The 23,966-nt window shown below is 42.2% G+C and overlaps 1 protein-coding gene across 2 annotated transcripts in view; it reads left to right on the top strand.

The window, feature by feature from the left end:
- ddah1 (dimethylarginine dimethylaminohydrolase 1) overlaps positions 1-23,966 on the top strand; it is a 112,361-nt gene that overhangs the window by 49,344 nt on the left and 39,051 nt on the right. For both annotated transcript variants that reach the window (XM_037540975.1, XM_017721114.2), the window contains one exon: positions 19,155-19,254. In XM_037540975.1, the coding sequence (XP_037396872.1) occupies positions 19,164-19,254 (91 nt within the window). In that variant the 5' untranslated portion in view covers positions 19,155-19,163. The remainder of the gene's footprint in view (positions 1-19,154; positions 19,255-23,966) is intronic.

The following is a 23,966-nucleotide window of genomic DNA, read 5'->3' as shown; positions in this document are numbered from 1 at the left end:
CTAGCATTTATTCTTCTTTAGCCTACTGAGGAGAGTGAGACGCAGTCCACAGTGAGCTTGTTGTGCTCCTATAGGACAGGATAAGGTAATTCATCTGGAAGGTCAGAACCACAATGGCTACTTAAACATATACTCACCGGCCACTTTATTAGGTAGGAGGAACTAATAACCAACCAAAATCTCTGAGGAATGTTTCCAACACCTTGTTGAAAGTCTGCCACGAAGAATTAAGGCAGTTCTGAAGGAAAAAGGGCGTCCAGCCTTTTACTAGCAAAGCGTACCTAATAAAGAGGCTGGCGAATGTTCGATAGATTGATAAATGACAGATACTATATGGCCAAAAGTATGTGGACACCTGACCATTATGTCTGTATCGGTTTGGACATCCCATTCCAAAACCATGGGTGTTGTTTTGGAGCTGTATTACAGCCCCCACTCATCTGGGAAGACTTTTTACAAGATTTTGGAGTGTGTCTTTTGGAATTTGTGCCCATTCACCCAAAGGACGATTTGTAAGGTCAGGCACTGATGCTGGACAATCAACGTCCCAATTAATTCTAAAGTTGTTCAGTTGGGTTGAGATCAGGACTCTGCGCAGGCCACTGGAGTTCCGCCATGCAAAAGTCAGGGCAACAGTCATGCTGAAACAGGAAAGGGTCTTCCTCAAACTGCCTCCACAAAGGTGTAAGAATATGCTTGTCTAAGACAGGGGTGCACAACTCCAATCCTGGAGGGCTGGTTCAGTGCACTTAACCTGGCAATTAAAAGAGAAGTGTAATCAGGTGTGTTGGAGCAGGTAAATCACCAAATTGTGCTGGTCACTGGCCCTCCAGGCCCGGAGTTCTGCACCCCTAAAATATCTTTTAGACAATTAACATTACCTTCAGTAGAACTAAGGGGCCGAAACCCTGAAAAACAGCCTCAGCCCATTATTCCTCCTCCTCCAAACTTTACTGTTGGCAGAGTGCTGGATAGTGATGTATGCTTCATCACTCCAGTGAACAGATTTCCACTGCTCCAGAGTCCAGTGGTGGTGTGCTTTACACCACTCCAGTCTACGCTTGGCATTGCACATAGTGATCTTTGGCTTGTGTGCAGTTGCTCAGCAATTGAAACCCATTTCATGACGCTTCCGATGCAAAATTCTTGTGGTGATGTTGCTTTTGGAGGCAGCTTAGAGTTCTGTAGTGCGTGATGCAACAGAGGATAGGTGGTCTTTATGTGGTACGCTCTTCCATACGCTCTGTGAGTTTGCGTGGCCTTTGTTGAGCTGTTATTGCTCCTGGAAGTTTCTATTTCACAGTTGACCAGGGTAGAGATGAGCACCCTGTGTCATTGCCATGTTTCATACACCTATAGAAGTGATGCTCTTATACTGCCTAAGGAAGCAAAGGCCAGACACTGAACGTATCTTGTTTGATTGACTACATTACATTTTGGGGGTCTGGGTGGCGTACATTTAATTTCTAAGCAAACTGTTCTTTTAAAAACGAGATAACACAGGAATCTAGAACCCACACTGAGTACCAGAACATTTAGAACTCCTTTTGAACTCTGCTTGACTGAACTCTATTATGTGTGTGTGGTTGAGAGCTGCTGTCGTCATGGTGACCCCCCCAGACTGCCTCATCATCTGTCTGATGTAGAACATCTGGAGGAAGCTCTGGCCATATAAGGCCTTTCTTTTGATCGCTGGCTAAAATTATCCTCGTGATGAAACAGGGAGCATGAGTGAGCACTATCAGCGCTAAGCGCAGAAGATGACCTAGCTTGTCCGCAATTCTCAGTTGCTGACGTCCGTTGCGTTTTGCTGAGAGATGTTGTGGCTGTCGAGCTGTGAATCTCGCTGTAGAAGCCTCTAATGAGTTTCCCTGTATGGATTTACTGGCTTGTGTCATTCTTTGGAGGCCATTGTTTAAGGTGAAAAAATGAAAAGCCACCAGGGTTTCTGGGAAAGCCCCTCATTAGAGCTTATGGGAAACTCCGTGGCTCTGTTCGACATTTTTTCCTCACCTTTTTTCCCCCCCTTATTATTTCTTTTTATTTTTCCGAAGCTGGAGAGCAGGGTGCTGCGCCCCAGACTGTTTTTTCTCGTCTCATTTTTCCTCTTGTTCTTTTTCCCTGTCCAAGTCTTTAGTACCTCACCCTGTTTGTGGCCTGTTGGAGAAATCCCATGCTGAGCGTTGGGTCGTGCCAAAGGAGGCCATGGGCCAGAACATTCTGGAGTCTGGGTGGTGTTGCTATGCTGTTGTGGAGTTCCCTCTACAATGGGGCTTTGAGCTCTGCAGACTGTCCATAACGGCTGGACATTGGACCACTGGGACCTTACCCTCTTAGGTCCCCTTGTGCTCTATGTGCTTTCATTGTTTCTCGCTCGTAGCTCATTGGAACAAGTGGCGAAAATGTATGGAAAGTGGAGATTTGAAACTTTCAGTCCACAGAAAGTGTGAGTTTGTAAATAGAACATATGTTCTGTTATGAAATGAGTTTGATGACAAATTGTCTTGATTTCCTTCAAGAAAGCAAATTTTTTGTTTGTCATTTTTTGATGTCTAAACAAAGCTCGAAAACTTCAGAAACAAAGCCTTGAACATGATACAGAAGTGTAATTTGCTTTATTACTATGTAGTAATTATGTAATCACCTATCGATAATAATGCAACATAGCTTGAATGCCTAGCTAAAGCCAGTAATAAGTCCAGACCTCTGAAGGCCGGCCAAACAGATGTTGGTTTATGCAACATGTTGATTAGACATCATATTGAATGTGTTGTTTTTTTCTTCTTTGGCCCAGTCAGTTATGTCTTTAATTTTAGATCTTTGTTCCAGATGCCTGTTTATCATCCATGCTCATTTGCAGTGGTCACTAATGATCAGAATGGGTCAGAAGCTTCACCATGTGCCTCCTCTGATATCCGATGCAATATTATATAAGCTCTGGAGTACGTACAGAAGGAGCGATCTCACAAAACGCTTACATAAATAAGCGCATGGAAATGAAAGATGAATAGCGCTCTCGGTCAGGGTGAAGGCAGCATGGCTGCATGTGCTGACCATATGGACCACAAATATGAGATGAATTTGGTAGAACTGAGGCCACATCTGGCATCTTTTCTGGTCTCCTGCACACACACACACACACACACACACACACACACACACACACACACACACACCCACCCACACACACAGAGGGGAGTGGAGGGTCAGGCCAGCCTCTAGTGTTTTGCAGGAAAGTGGGAGTGAGGGATTCCCTTAAACGAGTGTTATGCTCCCTCTGGCTCTCTCTGAAGTTCACAGGTTGCAGCAATGATGAAATCACTTTCTGTTAATTGGAAAGTGAACTTTGATTCGTTTTGATCTCCTTCCTCCTGAACTCCGTAGGTCACAAAACTCTTAGATGCTTGATTTTTTTTTTTTTCTGTATAGCTGCTCACTTCTACTTCTACTTCCGTTCTCATGTATTTCTGAGACCAGGCCTCTTTTAACCAGACGCAGACGTGTTTATCTCTTTAGTGCATCATGATATCCTGAATTTTACCACAATTACATTGTTTGCTTCGTTAGGAAATGACTCAGTACATCACGAAATCTTGAGTTTCACCACAATTTGATTCTGTTCTGATTCACTGCGATGTGATTCATTAAGTCATGAAATCTCAAGTCTTGCCATGATTTGATTTATTTCAGCTCTTTACGACGTGATTCTTTACATCATGGTAAAAATCCAGATTTCCCCACAATTCAGTTCAGTCTTGAATCTCAAGAAGAAGATTCAGTGCATCTAGAAAGCCCAAATTTCAAAACAAGGTTCTTTATGAAATAATTCAAGCAACTTTGTTTGATTCAAATTGATACTTTAGGATGTGCTTCATAACTTCATGAAATAATTCCAGTTTCACAACAATTCAATTTAGTTCAGTTCTTTAGGAGATTTGTTACATCATAAAATTCAAATTTTGCTGGGATTTTCTTTTTTCAGGTAAATTCTTAGGTATGTTTGAAGTTTTAAAATTAGCCATGACTTGATTCAGTTTGCTATAAGAAATGATTAATCAAGTCTTGAAATTCAAATTTCTCCCATTTCATACAGTTTGATTCTTTAGGTTTAAGTGTTTTATGTTATTTAAAAATTGTATTTAGTCGCAATTCAGTTCAGTTGAATTTAAGAAATGATTCATTGTGTCTTAGAATTCAAATTTAGCCACAATTTTATTCAGTTTATCATACTTTATTAAACATTTTAATCTAAGCACAATTCAATTCAGTTATGATTTCAGGAAATGATTCGGTGCATCCTGAAACTTTTGGTTTTGCACAATTCAGTCGTTTGTTTTTTTTGAGAAATGATTTGTTATGTCTTAAAATTCAAATCACCACAATTTTATTCAGTTTATCATACTTTATTAGAAATTTTAATCTGAGCACATTTCCATTCAGTTATGATACTTCAGGAAATGATTCAGTGCATCCTGACACCTTAGGTTTAACTGCAGTTTAATTCAGTTTGATTATTTAGGAAATTATTTAGAGCATCAGGGAATTTCCGATTTGACTTGCTTTGACTGATTCCTTAGGAAACGTTTCAGTGCATCAAGACACCTCAGACTTCATAGCATTTCATTTTCACGATTTAGGATTCAGATTCTTTCGTGATTTTAAGATTCAGAAATTTATTCACGATAGAATTCAGTTCTTTGGGAAATCAGTGAATGGATCACTAAATTGCAACTCGCAGCATGAAGCCACTGTATACTTGCATATTTCTTCTCTGTGTGTTATGGGTCCTCTGATGGGGATGCAGGTGATGAGTTACAGTTCAACCTTTCAGCCTCGCTGAGTCATAATTGACCTCGGCAAACTCTCAAATGTCCTTACGGTAATGCTGAAATCAAAATACAACACACAAAACACACACTGGCATCGTTTCACCACAGCCACTCAGAAGATTCCTCAGGTTCATCCCTCTAAGGCTTGCAGGAAAGTGAGGGAATACATGAAAGGAGTGTTATTCATTAAAGGAGTGTTACTCATCCTCTCTCCTTTCCTCTTCCTTTCTCCTGAACTCTGACTCAGGGGCTGGTGGGGGGATTGAAACTGGTCTTCCGTGTTTTATCCAAACATGGTTTTTCTGCATGTACAGCGACCTCATTCAAAATCAGAACTGGACTTAAAGGTCCAGTAATACATCACTTAAGGAATTTGTTTTGTAATATCCATCCATTTTCTAAGCCGCTTCTCCATCAGGGTCAGCCTATCCCAGCAGTCTTTTTTATTCAATATTTATTTTTTTTATTCAATATTATTATTATCAATATTTATTTACTTATTTGTTTTGTAATAAGTAAATAAATATGTAGAATATGTTTGTATGAGGGCCTAGATTTATCTGTACTGAAGGGCAGTATTTGTGAGTTTACATGACACCTTTCATAACAACTGACATAAACGTACTTAAGCTTTTAGGCAACGCTTTGCTTGAACACCGTCACATTGACATGTCCCTGCAAAGATGTGCCAAGTTGTACAGTGTGGTAACAGAGCATCATTAGCTTGCAGACAAGTGCAGTGGGATGTGGACTCATGTGTGCTCCGATTTCTGCCCCAGCCAAAGCATAGACACTGCTCAGATTTCTGTCCACCTGAATGCTGAGTCACTCCTGGCTTCTCACGTCTTTTGTTGGAAGGAACTAACAGACTTTTGTCTGAAGCTCAGTTGAATCCCGGCTAATACCAGTTTAAGAGGCACACTGGGTCCGAGCCACGCTATCGCCTGGAAACTGAGGCACTAACGCGGAGATAGAGTGGTCTTTCTTTGGCTTTTTATGTGTGTGTCATTGAAAGACAATGGGTACCAATTTCAGGCCTCTCCCTATGCCGGGGCTGAAATAGCTGTGGCTATTGAGGCCAGAGCCTGTTAGACACACATTCTTCCTCTCCCTGGAGAGGGCACATTCTCTGATCACTCCGATAAGGGAACAAAACGCCCCCTCTTTGGTCTTGCAGCCCGAGTGTTTGTCCAACCTTTCACTCTTCTGTGCGCGACCCCAAACAGCACTGGTTATACAAGCCTCCAGGAAGGAGCGAGGGAGAGAGGGAAAAGAGAGGTGAGGGACAAAAGAGAATAGAGAACTGTAAATTCTTACCCGAGGCTTAATCTGATCTGGGCTGAGAGTGGGTCCAAGCATCTGACAGTATTAAGTGTAGCCCCATTCCTCCTAATTGCTGAAGCTTAACAAAGCTCTTGTCCCAGGACTGACCTTGGGGTGCAGTGGCCCAACCCTCGGCACCAGAGTGGACCCTCACAAAATCCCCTAATGGCTCCCCAGAGCTGGAGGTCCAGGGGCTCCTCAGGCCCCAGCACCCTGGAGAGCGACCCAGTGAAAGTGAGACTTGGTGGGGTTAGAGGACACCTTCATGGGGGGTCTCTGTATCCTGGAGGCAAAGAAAAACAGAGAACTCTACTTTCTGGTGTGGCATTTGGTGTTTGAAGGCCTTTGCTGGGCCCAAAGTACAGAAGTGAAACAACTGCTTTCTATAATAACTGGAGTTTAAACAATAATATAATAATAGAGAGAGTGGTACCTTCAGCTGCACAAGGGATGATCCCGTTTTCTCACTTGCGAGGTTGTAATTATGATGTCTTTATGCTGATGTCCTTTGTGGCTCATGTCCTTTGTTGCTCATGTCCTTTTGTGGACATGACAACAAAAACAGAACCACTAACATTTTCATGTTAGCTTGATTAACATGTGGTGTCCTATTAATGTATTCCCTTGATGTGAAAATTTCCTGCTTGCAGGTTGAGATCAGGTAGTATCTTTCATTGCTAATGTTAGCTTGTTAGATACCTTTTGCAAAAAAGGGTTCTATGTGGGGGGGGGGGTGGATTGTAACAATAGTGGGGCCATTTTTAAAGGTTCTTTAAAGAACCATGTACAAGAGGTTATCTATCATAAAAAAGAACCCTTTAACTTGCCATGGTTCTGTATGTAACCATTGTCTGTAATGAAGAACCATATGTTAAGGATGTAGCCTGGTCTATTATGATATCCTAACACTTTCTTGCAATCAGTCTTTACAGATGCATGCAAATCTATTGGTGGCTACTAAAAGTAAACACATTTACAAAAATAAAAGTATTACCAACCGTAAAAGGGTCATTTTCGTTTCTAAAATTTCTACAAGTAATTGCAACTTGAAATGTTCATGTGCAATTTTTAGGTCCAGAACTCGTATTTACAATAATTCGGTATGGAGTATAGCCAGTGTGTGTCATGGTGGAGGTTTTTTACCACACCACCAATGTTCACAACTTGGATCTGAGGAGATCCCTCTTGGGTAGAGGTAGGGAGACTTTCAGGTGGGGCTTTGAATAGAGTGCTGTGGTCTTCCTATCCATAGCCTACTTTTTGGAGCTTAACGAAGTTTAAAGTGTTTGACTTTAAAGGGCTGCAGAGTGCTTGATGGCAGGTGTGTTTGTTTGGAGAAGCTCTTGGCATAGCCTGAAGAAAAGTGCTGCATCTGAAGGGTCTCCAAATAATGGTGGATCAGGTTGCCCTCGAAAGCTCTTGAGCTTTACAGTGATCTTATTTTTTGGAGAGAGGTTTTAAAGCCATGTTCATTGTACCTTGTGTTGATATTTGTTAGTGTTTTTAGGGTTAGGTAAGGTTACATGTTCATAAGCAATTACATGACATCTAAGCAATTGTGAACACTTGTAGGCATCATTGATCTTAAAAGTTGAATTTGCCAGCTTTGATGTCAAGTTGGCGTAGCGCAACCATTTATTGATTTTATTTTGGTTGTCAAGACACTTTCTGGGGTGAAATGACATAGATAAGCTAATAATATGACATGGCTAGCCAAGTCATGCTGGTTGAACAAAAGTTACCATTTTTTGTGGCTCTTGGATGAAGTGAGTTCCATTTTATTGTGCTGTCACATCATTAGCTTTATGCCACTGTGATGTACGTTAAGCTAGAAAACATTTATTTATTTAATAAACTTTATTGGAAATGCCTACTTTGTACTTCCACTCACTGGCCACTTTATTAGAAACACCTACCTTGCTCTTCCACTGACTGGCCATTTTATTAGAAACACCTACTTTGTACTTCCACTCACTGGCCACTTTATTAGAAACACCCACCTTGCTCTTCCACTGACTGGCCATTTTATTAGAAACACCTACTTTGTACTTCCACTCACTGGCCACTTTATTAGAAACACCTACCTTGCTCTTCCACTGACTGGCCATTTTATTAGAAACACCTACCTTGCACTTCCACTCACTGGCCACTTTATTAGAAACACATACCTTGCTCTTCCACTGACTGGCCACTTTATTAGAAACACCTACTTTGTACTTCCACTCACTGGCCACTTTATTAGAAACACCTACCTTGCTCTTCCACTGACTGGCCATTTTATTAGAAACACCTACTTTGTTCTTCCACTCACTTGTCACTTTATTAGAAACACCCACCTTGCTCTTCCACTGACTGGCCACTTTATTAGAAACACCTACTTTGTACTTCCACTGACTGACCATTTTATTAGAAACGTCTGCTTTGCATTTTTTGTGGCTCTTGGATGAAGTGAGTTCAATTTCATCATATCATCAGTGTTATGTCAGTGTGATGTACATTAAGCTACAAAATCAGTTGTTATGTGCAAAGTGTCATGAATCTTGACAATTATGCATAAGCTTCCAGTACTTGTTAGCTACAGTAGCCTCAGACCCTCAGTGTGAAACTAAGAAGCACACTTCAGACACCAAGCATGTCCCAGCTGGCTGACTACATCCAGGGTAAAGGAAAGATTCTAAACCATTGCTGTAAGTTTAGCGTCATTGAGAGTGAATAGCTTGTGGCAGTGCAGGTTGAAATAACAGCGGAACGCAACGAAAGCCGTAGTTCGCAGTTCGTAAGTTCATGTTGGCGTGTGTGCATAAGCCAGTGCGCTTGCATGTGCGTGAGCCGACCGGGCCAAATCACTGTGACGTCAAACGCTTAATATCGAATTCCTCTGCAGACCTGATAGTGCTTATCTAGCGCGTTCCTCCTCTCTCCAATGAAATTTAAATTCCTCTGGACAGATAACTTCAGTCTTTTTCCATCCTTACGGACTTTTCTTCTGTCTGCTCTGGCTTTGAACCCCACATCAGGCATGGTGCGGTGCTTTATCTTTGTGATTTTTGCCGCAGCACTGCCAAAAAGGTGCTTTGCTGATGTCCGAGCAGGCTTGTTTCTGCATCTACGATGCTCAGCCTCAAGTCTGTTTCCATTGTGTCTTTAAATTGGCTTAACTGTGATGGATTACACTGGTTATCTGTCTGAAAAACATGGCTTGGAAATACTTGCAGCAGAGCAAATGATACAAGTGGGCGGATTTTGAGAGCTGTGGCTGGGATTATGAAAGAACAGGCACGCTAGAAGTGAAGGAGCATTGTATAGAAATCCTAAGCACGTATTTAAAGGCTCAGCAGAGGCTTAGACCTCACTGTCGGAGATGACAGCCATTTATTACACAGTCTGTAGATGTGTTAACTTTTCACATAGAAAATCAACGAAACTTGTAATTTGACTTTTGCATATGACTATGTATATATCGCTGCTGTCGGAACAAAAGCTGGTGTCTCCATTTTTCAGTTTTTGACATAATTTGAAAATACCTGTTGATTTTTACATTGTGTGTAAATATCGTGATAAAATGGCCCAAAATGACTTTGAAATGCACCTGGTTCCATTGACTTACATTAAAAGTAAAGTAGGTTTTTTCCTTCTCCTGTAAAAATGGTCATTTTGGAGATGTAAGGTTTTGTTCTGACAGCAGCGATATATTTCCCAAATGCTCAATTCTCAATTCCACTCACTGGCCACTTTAATGGAAACAACTACCTTGTATTTCCACTCGCTGGCCACATTATTAGAAACACCTTGTACCGAATTAGTAACCATTCAAAGTTCAAACAGTTGCTGCTGATATTGTATCAATGAGCATAATGTGCACTATGAATATAAAACAATATTAATATTAAATCACTGTCAATATGTTTAACACTCAGGCCTATGCACTGCGCAGTCTGTTGTTTTTCAGCCCTGATGTTTTGGATTCAGTACCTTGGCCGAGTGTTGCTGGAGTTGAATCAGGTTAGGCTAAAGCAGGGTATGTGGTTCTAGCACTAAAGATGTATGTTACTGTCAAACAAAACGGAAGGACAAGAATCATCTTGAAAATCACTAAACTGAACCTTGTGGTGGCCTCAAAAGAGCGCTGAATTACAGCTTTAGCCATGGCCAGGAATGCCAGAGGGCCCAGTGGGTTTGCTTTCTGTATCCCTCACTCGTCTTTCTGTCCTTTCTCTCCATCTCACCTCATCTCCCTCCCCTGGAGCCCTTTTAGAGCGAGCTTCAGATGCACTTCATCAGGAGCGTACACAGTTACACAAGATAGTTTATCGTAACCTGCCTCTTTCTTTCTGTCTGTCTGGCAGGAGGGTGAAATCTATTCTCTGTGCCCCAGCAATCCCTTGCAAAGTGGAATGGCAGGAATGTACCCGAGAGAAAGAGTGAAGAGAGGAGGGGGTTCCTGGCAATTGTTGAGGGCTGTAATGCAGGACACAGCTCAGCAGGGAGGCCTGTCCAGCTCTGGCACTAACATCAGTGGCCTTCCCTGGGGACACTGGCTAGAGTGAAATCTCTGATTGGGTGGGAGGCGGTGGGGGGGGCTCGCCATGATCAGGTTGCTTAGAAGGATAATTGTACACACATTGCCAGGTGCATTTCTTAGCCTGGTGGAGCGTGTCTAGAGAAGGAAAGACAGTAAGATGGGCCAGGAGTAGTGTGATATCTATGGAGAAGGGGGCTTTGCCAGAGATTAAGTGATTAGGTCTCACAGTATGGAATGCATTCAGAAAGAAAAGTGTTGAGGTGTAATGAATGTGCTGCAGAAGAATGGAGTGAAGATATAATAAAATGAAACTGAATTACAGTTGCATACTAGGATGCTGCAAGCATTAGGCTGCAGTGGAATAGATCTGAAACTGGGTTGCAGATTCAAACAAGTCTTAAACCGCAGAATGGAATGTAATCTTGGTAAGAGAGTGGAATGGGTTTTAAACAAAACCCATTTTGCTGTTTTTCCTGTTGTGAAATGGGAATGAAACTTGGTTAAGCACTGGACTGAGTTTTAAACAACAGAATGGATTGATATTGATTCTTGGTTCAAGGTTGGAATGAGTTTCAAACTGTAGGATGGAATGGTCTTGATTTTTCGTTAGAGGTTGGAAGGGGTTTTAAGGAGTTGGATGGAATGCTCTTCGTTCTTGGTGAAAGGTTAAAGCGGGTTTTGAGCAGTTGGATGGAATGATCTTGATTCTTGATGAAAGGTTGGAGTAGATTTTAAGCAGTTGGATGGAATGATCTTGATTCTTGGTTAAAGGTTAAAGTGGGTTTTAAGCAGTTGGATGGAATGGTCTTGATGCTTGGTTCAAGGTTGGAATGATTTGCGAACAGTAGGATGGAATGGTCTTGATTCTTAGTTCAAGGTTGGAGTAGATTTTAAGCAGTTGGATGGAATGGTCTTGATTCTTGGTTCAAGGTTGGAGTAGATTTTAAGCAGTAGGATGGAATGGTCTTGATTCTTGGTTAGAGGTTGGAATGGGCTTTAAACAGTAGGATGGAATGGTCTTGATGCTTGGTTCAAGGTTGGAATGATTTGCGAACAGTAGGATGGAATGGTCTTGATTCTTGGTTCAAGGTTGGAGTAGATTTTAAGCAGTTGGATGGAATGGTCTTGATTCTTGGTTCAAGGTTGGAGTAGATTTTAAGCAGTAGGATGGAATGGTCTTGATTCTTGGTTAGAGGTTGGAATGATTTGCAAACAGTAGAATGGAATGGTCTTGATGCTTGGTTAGAGGTTGGAATGGGCTTTAAGCAGTAGGATGGAATGGTCTTGATTCTTGGTTAGAGGTTGGAATGGGCTTTAAACAGTAGGATGGAATGGTCTTAATTCTTGGTTAGAGGTTGGAATGGGCTTTAAACAGTAGGGTGGAATGGTCTTAATTATTTAGTTTAAAATGCCTCTTAAACAGTAAAATGACATGAAATTGACATGACATGAAAAACACAGTGAAATTATTTATATCCATAGAATAAAATGGCATGTTTTCTTACTTAGAAGCTGGAATGAGTTTTAAACATTAGAATTGAATGTTATTGTTTGATAATTAAATGGTAGAATGGGGTTGATGTTTGCTTTAAACAGTTGAATTCTGAGCTGGATGCTAGATTAAACAGTTAAATAGAACAGAATGGTACTGATTCTTAGTTGAAGGTTGCAATGAATTTAAACATTAGAGTAGATTAGTGATTAGAGAATGGAATGGGTTTCAAGCAATACAATAGAATGTAATGGAATTGAATCTGTAAAATGAGCTTTAAATGGTAAAATAAGATAAAATGAAATAATTTTCATTTGGATAGAGTGGCATGAATTTTAAGCAATAGAATGGAATGGACCTGAACCCTGATTAGAAACTGTAATTGGCTTTGGGCAATAGAATTGAATGGAATTACAATTAAATGCAGTGCAACATAGAGTAGAGAATAGAATGAGTTTTAATCTATGGTGTGAAATGCCACAGAGTCTTTTTAAGAGAAGGAAACATTTAGAACAGAATGGAATGGAGTGTTGGGCAGTTGAATAGAACGGCAGTAGCAGTTCTCATGGGTGGATAAGCAAAATAGAGGGGGTCGTCTGGAGGTGTCACGGTTTGGTAAGTTGTCTAATGGCTATTTTGTAACAGTCCAGGACACCCTGCGGCTGACTCAGCTCAACTCCCACGAAGCTTTTGCTCTAGGGCCAGCTTTCTCTGACCAGTATGACCTGTCTCTGCATCTCTTTTCCATGTCTTTTCTATTCTCTTCATTTCAAATGAGGTTTTAAGAGCCTTGTTGTAAAGAAATATTTTCTCATGGTCCCTGACTCATCGTTCCCTTGGCTTATTGTTAGAGTGAGATGCAAATGCTCCTCTTTCTTGGGCTGTTCGAGGAAGTGGTTTGGAAGAAGGTCATGTCTGCTACAGCAAAGCAGCTCAATCCAGAGAGGTTTTTCTGTAGAAAACATCTTGTGGCATCACTTAGCTGTGTGCTGTTCTGCTCTGCGGGCTTATACAAGCTCAGAGTGCTATAACTGTCAGCCTTTAAGAGTCATTTACTGTTGATGTCTGATACGTAAATTGGATTTCACTAAAACGCCAGCCCAGTCAGTGTCTGGATATGACTAATAACGACAGAGACGACAGCTCATCTGCTGCTGCACAGTTTGTGTTGGTCATCCTATCGTCCTTCATCAGTGGTCAGAGGACTTGTTGGCTGGATATTTTTGATTGGTGGACTATTCTCAGTCCAGCAGTGACACTGAGGTGTAACACTCCAGCAGCACTGCTGTGTCTGATCCACTCAGACCAGCACAACACACACTAACACACACAGTGTTGCTGCAGTGCTGAGAATAATCCACCCCCCAAATAGTACCTGCTCTGTGAGGGTCCATGGGGGTCCTGACCGCTGAAGAACAGGGTAACCGAGTATCAGAGAAACAGATGGACTACAGTCTGTAACTGTAGAACTACAAAGTCCAGCTATACAGTAAGTGGAGCTGATAAAGTGGACAGTGAGCGTAGAAACGAGGAGGTGGTCATGATCTTCTGCCCCATCTGTGTGTAATGTTTTATAGTGTGTAACTGTATAACGCTCTTTGGTGTCATACTGACAGATTGTAGCTCTCTGTGGGCGATGTAGGGGGTCTCTTGTTGTACCATAAAAGAAGAAACTGCAGAAGATGTTTTGAGTAGTAGTTGAGAGGTTAATCCGTTATGTAAGTAACTTCGCCTGTTCCTAAATCACACGGAGACAGACTGACGGAGACGGCGCGTCCTTCTGAAGTGAGAAATGCAATACTTCTTCACTCCTTCCAGCCTGTTAGCAGTGACCTCAGCTTACCCTGGGGGTATGCCTGACCCCTGCCCTTTGACCTTTAGCCGTAGCTAAGCCATCCTGAGCCTTCAGGACACTCCGAGATCACCCTTGTCAGGACGGAATAAACTGAGCTGGAGTGTCAAGGGTCAAAGACTAAGTTTAGGGAAAGGTCATCTGGTCATCAGCAGGCTACCACACATGTGCATTGCTCTGTTTGTGTATACTGAGATTTACAAGCCAAGGATCACCGTTAGTAACTGAAAAGGAGAAGAAGTGGTGTTATAATAGATTACAAAGGATGTTGTAATAAAATTTACGCTAATAATACTTCATATTACAAAAGCGGGGATTCCAGGGCAGATACATTCACAAGGAATGTATACAAATAGACGTAATGCATTGTTTTTTATTGAGTCACTTTCTAAAACCTCTCCAAAAAACAAATCTAATTGGAGAAATGGCTCGGTGTGTAGTTTATAATAGACCTCTGAAGTCTTGGCGTCATGCCCATGTTAGGGCAGTTTTTCTCTAAGGGAGACATGAATAATGTTTTCTGAATATTCTGAAAATTTGCTGTTGCGCCCTGTGATAAACAAACATGTTCCAAAGCTGAAATATTTTGCCGTGTGGACGTTGAACCGAATCCTCGGAATTACAAGGTCATTAAGAAGCCGAAACACAAATAATACAGACCAGCACGCTTTGTCTAGATGTCACACCTCCCACCCAGGACGCCTCCTTTGTCCTCTTTCTTCTGCGGAATCCATGGACTATGTAGAGGACTCCAACTGAGCCATTGGAAGATCTTGTGACCCTCCCCTTATTAACAGTATTCATACTTCAGCTGCTAAATGCCACCATAATTCAGAGGATCCAGTTTTCAAACATAATATTTATTTTTTTCCCATAGAGAAAAAACATCTGAGACCTGGACTTCCTAATACGGGTGGAATGATGATGACAGTATGATGCACAACTTCATAGGATCATAGTTCAGTCCAGTATGTTATTACTGAACAAAATAATAAATGACAGGTGATCCCTGAACAGTAGTGCACCTTATCCTGGCAAAAGAGATGTGGTAGATAAGTAACAGTAATAAGGAACAATAACAGGCTTCTCTGAAATGAAAGCTATGGAGGGGCCTTAGGCGTTCTAGGCCCACTCTTTAAAACCAAGCCTCCCATGCACTTTGAGAAAAAAACTGAAAACGTCCACTGTAAAAGATTCCCGGCAATGCTGTCATCGGATTGTCACCACTTTTAACACCAATTTTTGGTCATTTTAGTGCTGCTGCGTGATTTTCAAACTTCAGTACTGCAGGAAAAATCTTCAGCAATCTTCACCGATTCACCCATGACCTCTACCCCTAGTGCTGTGAGCCGCAGGCCTCAGGCTAGTTAGCTTTTACCTGCTGTGGTATGCAGTCAGTTGTTATAATGACAAAGCAGTGTAATGTGAGGCGAGGAGTCTCTGTGTATGATAATGGGTGGGTCATTTTCTGTTGGCTTAGCCGCAGTCAAGTCGGCTAGTTAGTGGTGTCTCTGGGACGCAAGGCTTGCTAGTTGGCCCCCCGGCCTGTAAGTCCCAGTCTTGCCCCCACCAAACATAAACATGCCTCTGATAAGAAGTCATGGGAACCAGTAATTAGCAGACTTTAAAAGTCATGAGTAGCAATATGCATCAAGTACATTTGCTCCAAATGACGGCAGAGCTGCTGTTCCACACACACCCAGATGAGCGCTGGCTGTTGCTAATGGACGGGAGCAGCAGATAAAGAGGCTTTTGTGTCTCAGCATATTGCTGTGCGGCGCAGCAGGCTTCATTTGTTCCAATTAGGGTCGTGTTCTTCTAGGCCCTGCGGAGGAGCGCGGTCGCTACGCTAATTGTTTTTCTCTCTCAGGCGGAGAGGGAGGTCACTGTCAATCAAGCGCTGCACAGCCCAGTGAAGCCTCTCTTCATAAGGGGCCCCTGCAATTAACATCTTGCTGTAACGCTTCATGTTATAAGGGGCCCCAACAGTTCTTCAGCAGTGTCTGTTTATCTGTTAGCTTCTGCTTCTTTTGCTGCGTCGCTGAAGAAGAATGCAGCCTTGTTAGGATTTAGGAGGGAATTGATCTGGTCGTTGAGCCGTCCAGTTCTCACAGGGATACTGATCTGTTGTCAGGAGGAGCGCTGTGTGTCCGTGGAGGGTGCCACCACCGAACTTACACGCCCGCTGTTGGTTGATTCTCCGGGAATAATTCAGCCCCCGTGTTCTCAGTGAATGGTTCTATATCCTCCATACAAAGTTAGAATTGCAAAGTGTTTGTGTTTAAGTTAGTAGATCAAGGTATATAGGTAGATCTACATAATGGAGGTCCCAAGCTGCTTCTTTCCTCGTCAGTTCAGGCGTCTGTCAGCTTGCCTAAGTTAGTGTTCTCCTCCAAGCGTGTTGAGCTTCCCAGTGGCATTGTGTTAGCAGCAATTTAAAGAGGTGGTGGAGCTTCGTGCGTCTCTGAGGAAGCTCATACTAGCCTTTACCCTCCCAGCTTGGTATGATTATGTGATAAAACGAGACCTAGTTACCAAGTGGGAAACCAAGAAGAACGACGGGCATAGTAGAATGAACAGTAGAGAATGATCTACCGCTGACCGTTGAAACAACCATCTTCAACAAGTTGGAAATAGCCATTGTTCCCACTTAAAATTCAAAGTTTCCTGTCCAACCAATAGTTTGGGGCCAGAAAGAAGGCATCACTGTGCAAACACCAGAGACTGCCCTTCATTTATGTAGTTTCCAGGCAGAACAGCCATGAAGTGTATGATACACTGCAAAAAACAGTATCTTGTCAAGTAAAATTAGCTTAAATCTAGTTGATATATCCAATATTTCCCCTGTTATGGTTGTTCTAAGCTTTTAGCTGTTAAGATTATTTAACTTTAAACATTACTGTTTTAAGTAACTGTATAAAGTAAATTTATTTGACTATATTGACAGATAATTTTGCTGATTTTACGAGAAATGCCAGTAAATTGTCTGCCATTAGATAATTTTACTTAATAAAAAGACTCAAAACAGGTATAAAATGTCTAGACATAAGCTAATTAATCTTCTATTAAGTGCACAACCATCTCAAAATAAGAAATATTAGATATGTTGACTAGACTTAGGATCATTTCACCTCACAGGGTTCTATCTTTTGCAGTGTACTGCTGAAGAGAACAGATAACGATAAGCTCCATGATAACAGTGCTGTAGTTTCTGTAAACATATTGTGGTCTATGATTGTGTTGCTGGCTCTGAGGCTCCTCTCTGTCCCACTTTATTGGTGGTGAGTTCAGCCGAATTGACAGTGGTGCTATAAAACTGGGAGCTGTATCTGGTTTTATTGTATGTGTTTGTGTGGTGGGCACAGGCACCGTTATCCACATGATTGTGCTTTGTTTGGCCCGGCGAACGGGGTGGTCTTGCATTATCTAAGAAAGGAAGTGGGGGGTGGAGGAGGTGGGCTTGTGGTTGCCATGGCAGCGTACCTGTGTGACCTCATGCTTGGCTTGTTGTGAGCAGAAGCAGAAGCATTCGATTAGCAGCACGCTGACCTCACCGCTAGATATCGCCGTGGAAACACTGATCTGCTCCCGTAAAATCAGGGCCCCCGAGACTGGCCAAAAACAGGCTTATAAACACACATGGAGCCCACCAGCCAGTCAGCCAGTCGCACATCCACAGCCTGGCTTCTCCGGCTCTCTCACGCACACACGACCCGACAGATGTGTGGCTTGTCATCTGGATCAGCTGATCAGCTGACCGGTCCCTCCGTCCTGGACGATCGAAGCGTGTTTTCTGCCCAGGTTTTTTTCTCCGTAGGTCACTTCCTTTTGGTCCATTTTCCTCATAAAAACTTTTAACATGTTTCCTTTCGCGATGACATCACCCCCTGGCCCAGGGTGATGATGTCATCCAGCTATCTTGGACTGGCTGGTAACATTTTGTCATGCGCCGCAGTTCTGTCCAAAAAGACCGACGTAATCTTTTTGACTCTGAACCAGTGGCTGAAAGGCAGTACACAACACGTCTGCTCTGTCTCTCGGTAAAGCCACTTAAACGCAGCCCTTACATCTGCTTTAACACGGAAAAACAAATGATCTACACGTGTCTATGACAGTGCATGAAATCACAGCTTGGACCAGTCTTAGTAATAGTAAGCAGACACAAATGATGTTACAGGGCTATAACACAACTAAGCAATCAGCAACACTTTAGCGTTTATAGCTACAAAGTTGTTTTAACCTTTTAAATTACCCAGTGTCAGGATAACATTCCCCGGACACACGTTATGTGGCCAAAAGTATATTTTCATTATTGGGTTTAGGTGTTTCAGTTGCACACATTGCTAACAAGTGGATAAGATTAAGCACATTGCCGTGCAACCTCCGTAGACAAACAGTGGTAGCAGAAAAGGATCGCACTAGAGAGCTCATTGACTTTAAACGTGGCACTGCCAAATTTCTGCCCTGCTAGGTCTGCCCTGGTAAGTGCTATTATTGTGAAATCTATAAAAAACAGTAGCTTAGCCTTGACCACGCAGTTGACCATGCAGATTTGCCAAGTGTTGAAACATGGTGCACATAAAAATCGCTTATCTTTAGTTGCATCACTCATTTCACAGTTCTAAATTGCCTCTGGAAGCAATATTAGCTGCAAAACTGCATCGGGAGCTTCATGAAATGGGTTTTCATGGCCTAAGATCACTATGTGCAATGCAAAGTGTCAGCTGGAGGGGTGTAAAGCATGTCACTATTGGACCCTAGAGCAGAGGAACCGTGTTCTCTGGAATGATGAATCACATTTCGCTGTCTGGCAATCTGACGGATGAATCTGAATTTGAAGCACACTACCAGAATGCAGAGTGCCAACAGTAAAGTTTGGTGGAGGAGGGATAATGGTCTGGGTCTGTTTTTCCAGGGAATTCTCACGGCTCTTTAGTTCCATTCAAGGAAGAGTGGAGGCTCAACTCTATAGTAAGCCTGTGGTTTTATAATGGGAGCTCATATAGGTGTGATGATCAGGTGTCCACATACTTCTGGCCATATAGTGTAGCTTGATCGATGCCACCCTTCAGTAAAGTGTTACCACTAAAGCAAATAACACAGTATTCTCAATGTGTGTCTTGTGTGTCTTTTCAGGCCGAAGCCATGAAGAAAGCATTGACGGATCTGGACCTGAACATTGTAGAGATGACGGATGAATCGGCTACTCTGGATGGAGGAGACGTCCTGTTCACAGGTACCGACAGCCAATCAGGAGTTTTGAATTTGAAGTTTGCTTCTTTGGTTTTAGCACTCGAGCTACGAGGCTAATGCAGCTAAGGCGTAATGGAAGCTCTGTGATATTAGACGAAGGTAATGACAAAGTTCAGGCTGTTTTTTGGACCTGCTGCATACGTTTGTCTTTGTAAGTAACTTTATCTCTTTGAGATTTCTTAACAGCTGCAAATGGTTTGATGCAGGCGTGCAGTGATTTAGGCAAGCAGTTTGTGGAATGCAAATCAGTAAGCTGTAAATTTCTGTTACTTTTAGCTGCAAAAGCCTTGTTGCTTCAGCACAAATTTAAAGAAGCAAGCTTCAGACACAGAATATGTCTTGGCTGGTTGACTATATTTGCTGTATTAATTGCATGAATTTGACAAACTATTTATTTCATAGGGACCATTATGCCTAAAAGCTAGTCACCTACTATACTCTTCATTGTGTAGACACCATTAGCCAGTCAGATATTAAACTGTCTGCATTGTGCCAACAATTAACCAACCAATAAACAAAAATCGAATAAAACCAACCAGACTGACTTTTTATCTAGACAGGGCGGCACGGTGGCACTGTGGGTAGCGCTGTCGCCTCACAGCGAGGAGCCTGGGTTCAATTCCCCGGCCGGGTGATCAGGGTCCTCTCTGTGTGGAGTTTGCATGTTCTCCCCGTGTCTGTGTGGGTTTCCTCCGGGTTCTCCAGTTTCCTCCCACAGTCCAAAGACATGCAGTCAGGCCAATTGGACATGCTAAATCGCCCCTGGGTGTGTGTGTGTGTCTGCCTGCCCTGCGATGGACTGGCAACCTGTCCAGGGTGTGGTGTGTCCTGCCTTCCGCCCGATGACAGCTGGGATAGGCTCCAGCACCCCCATCCCCCCGCCCCCCAGTGACCCTGAGGGAGAAGCGGCTTAGAGAATGGATGGATGGATGTTTATCTAGACGCATCCGGCCTGCTGGAACCAAGGGGGCGAGCAAACATTTGACCCACCACTTTTTACAGTGCCATGGTGACGACTCCCCCCTGTTTGATTGAGCTCAGGATGCTTAGCGTAGACCTATAGACACGACACAACAACAAAGAAAAAGTAATGGGCCAAGAACCGAAGAGTTTAAATCTCTATTTCAGCTGGAGATAAAGTAGAGTGAAGCCATCGCTTCACCGCTCCACCCGTATTCAGGTCCACACCAAACAACTGAACCGTTCAAATGTCCAAAATGTGCTTTTCCCGTTTTTGTCACTGTAGCTCTGAAACTAAAGTGGCTTAAAGTAGCTAAAGTAATGGACGCTTATACCCCACCGATGAGCAGTGTATAAACTTCATACCTATATCATCTCACACTCATGTCATGCTGTTCTCTATAAACATGAACAAAAGCGCATTAGCATAGCTCAAAGCAGTGCTAGCATCCGTCTTGAGACCCACACTTCGTCTGTATTTTTGTCTAGATTTGCAAATTTGTACATTTGAATTGTTGCCGAATCATCACTTTCATTGTTTCATTACCTTTCAGTTCCTGTATAGATCAGAATCAGAATCTGATCTAAATATTCTTAAATTTGGTAGCTTTTTCAAATCCCTCCATAAGTAAATGGTTAAGATGTAAAGGCATTCGGAGCGGTTTGGTGTGAAATGGTCAGTTCAAGAGAAACTTGTTCACAGTGTTTTTTTGTGATACTATTTTAATCCCACAAATGGGGAAATTCCACCTCCGCATTTAACCCATCCGTGAAGTGAAACACCACACACACACTAGGGGGCAGTGAGCACACTTGCCCGAAGTGGTGGGCAGCCCAATCCACGGTGCCCGGGGAGCAATTGGGGGTTAGGTGTCTTGCTCAAGGACACCTCAGTCATGGACCGTCAGCATTGGGGATCGAACCGGCAACCTTCCGGTCACAGGCCAGTTCCCTAACCTCCAGCCCATGACTGCCCCCAGTGGTGGTGAACCAGACATTTCTTAACTGAGGCCACTTTCACATCTACCTTGTTGGGAACTGTTTGCTAAATCCGTTTTGGTGTGCAACCCGTATTCAGTCCGTGAACCATGGTCCCACAAACCCCGGTTCAGCTGATGCAGTTTCACAGTGGTCTGAGTCAAACGAGAGAGTTCAACCCCAAAGCATGCTTTACTCAGTGCACATCAGCGCTGTACTGTTTGCATAAACTGCCTGTTCAACATTTTTCTTTCTGCTGACGCTCGTTTCGTTCCCGCAGCATGAGCTGCTGTTGATTACAAAAGAGCAATAAAAAATAAAGAATGCCGTTGATTTCTTGGATTGCGAATGGATGGACTTTTGGCCGACATCAGCGAACTGCTGCTTTGATTGTGATAAACGTGGATGTTAAACGTCTCTGCTTTCTGTTTGTATGTCTTCACGGTGGTGAATGTGTGAGCAACAGAGTGCTCTGGGATACGTCTGCTGAGCAGTAAACAAACGCGCTCCAGTATAATTGGGTGCACTTGCAGCGTAAAACCAACTGAAAGAGATTCAATATCTCAAAAACCCGAACTCTGCTTCGGACGTTACGTTTGAACTGGGTGTGAAAACAGCCCAGCGTTCTTCAGAGATGACTTTTCTAGGTGTGGCGCCACCGCTGAGACACACTAAGCTTCTTTTTATATTGAATTACAGCGTCACTGAGGACTCTCCTTTGAAGACTCTCCCCAGGTTATGACCCGGGCCTATTGTGTCAGTTAAATAGGCCTGTTCAGTGAATCAGCATAACTGCCCTTAAATGCTTACTTATGTAACATTGTCTGAATAGTCTTAAGGACTTGGTGTCCTAAACCTTAATGCTGGTTTATAGTTTAAAGCCGTCTGGCATGTAATTTGCTGCCTCAGCAAATACCGTTCTACAGTGTGGTAGGCGTTCAGCTTGTACTCTGCATAATGGCAAAGAGACTCGTGAGAACATTAGAGTGGCTCTGCAGCAGTGATACGTCTGTCACTTTTATCTTGCAGCGTTTTCAGTGTGAGGCTTTTAACTTTCATTGATGGCTTTAAACCATAAACTGCAGTCTTCTGTCCGGTGAATTATGGGATATAGGCCTAGTGATACACCTGTCAGGAAGCTCTACTGACTAATTTAGCTCAGCACTAGACTTTAAAAGTGTCTTGCACTTTTACAAATAAAGGTTCTTGGCATGAATGTACATCTCACAGGTGTTCTCTAAACTTTAAAAAGGTTCTTCATGCTCACAGACCATTTGCAGAATTGATTCTTTAAAGAAACAGTGGAAGGTACCAGAAGTGGCTCTTTTATGGCACATTTATTTGTAAGAGCTTGTTCACCAAATCGGTCCTATTTGTTCATTGCAGCTCCTGAATGTTACTGTTTTGTGAAACCAAAGCATGAGGTTAACATACAGAATGATGTCCAAGGGTTGTGGACTTCAAGTTGTCTTGTTTAGGATCATTTATAAGTAATAATTCAGTGAAAAAATCAAATGTATGCATTTTTCCTCTTACCTCAGATTAATCAGTCAAGGTTGATTGATGGTCAGTCTCGGAGAACATTGAGGGTGACCCTCATTTACAGTGTTGCCGAGTAGATACAGAGCAAGGGATGAGTAAGAACATATCAAATAATGAAAGTAAATTTAATAAATAAATAAATAAAGAGTGTAAAAAAAAAAGTGAAACACTAATAAAAATACATAAAAATGCAATAAAAATATAAAACAATACTTAAAACATAGCAGATCAAATAAAATAAGAGGAGAATAACATCAAAAAGTAAACAAAATATGTATTAAAATGACTAAAATAATAATAGAAAAACAATTATCATTAATCTAAGAATAAGAACATGAGTAATAATAAATAAACAAACAAATAAATAATAAAATAATGAAAATAAGATAATAAAGGTTAAAAAAAATCAAGTAAAACAGTTGCAGGCGGAGTGGAGGTGGTTAGAGAGTGACCAGTAAATTAAGTTAAATGTCTAAAGTGTGGTTTTTTTTTTTTTTCTTCAGTTTTTCGCTGGAGCTATGAAGCTAAAGTAGCTAATCAGCAATGCAAGCTTATACCCCACCAATTAGCACTGTATAAACTGCATAGATGGATGGATGGATGGAAATTGCACTGTTTAAGTAGCAAGACATTTAATTGCTCATAAACTTACAAATATTAGGCAGAAATAGAAAATGTCTAATGCATCACACACATCACACATGGTGTGAAATGCTCAGTTCAAAAGAAACTCGCAGTCAAAATTCTTCACAGTGGTGGTGATGGGAACCAGACGTCGGCCTCTAAAAGCTCCCTCACAGAAAGTTACTACATGAACTTGTTCTTGTGCCTAAAGTACTTAGTTTTACTGTAATTTTGAGAAGATTTTGGCCTGAAACATATTAGAGAAATCTGTTCATGGAGGAGGAGCACGTGCAGGGTGTTATAAGGCAAAAATAGTCCCCAAAGAAAACACATTTTTTAGATTTCTTACTATTTTACCATCACCAACGTCTTATATCCAACTCGGAAGACTCGCGTAGGTTCACTGGTGGTTTTGGATAGTAAGTAAATCGGTTATATTTGTGTTGTAGTCATAGTGACCCCTGGTTCCCATCACCACCACTGTAAAGAAACCTGAGTCTGTACAATGAACCATTTCACACCGAACCAGTCTGATCTGCACCACTGTATTATGCAGCTAATACCCAGTGAAGTAGAGTACAGACCCAAGAC

The sequence above is a fragment of the Pygocentrus nattereri genome, chromosome 9 (assembly GCF_015220715.1).
Source record: "Pygocentrus nattereri isolate fPygNat1 chromosome 9, fPygNat1.pri, whole genome shotgun sequence".
Taxonomy (NCBI): Eukaryota; Metazoa; Chordata; class Actinopteri; order Characiformes; family Serrasalmidae; genus Pygocentrus; species Pygocentrus nattereri.
This window is presented reverse-complemented; position numbering and strand designations above follow the sequence as displayed.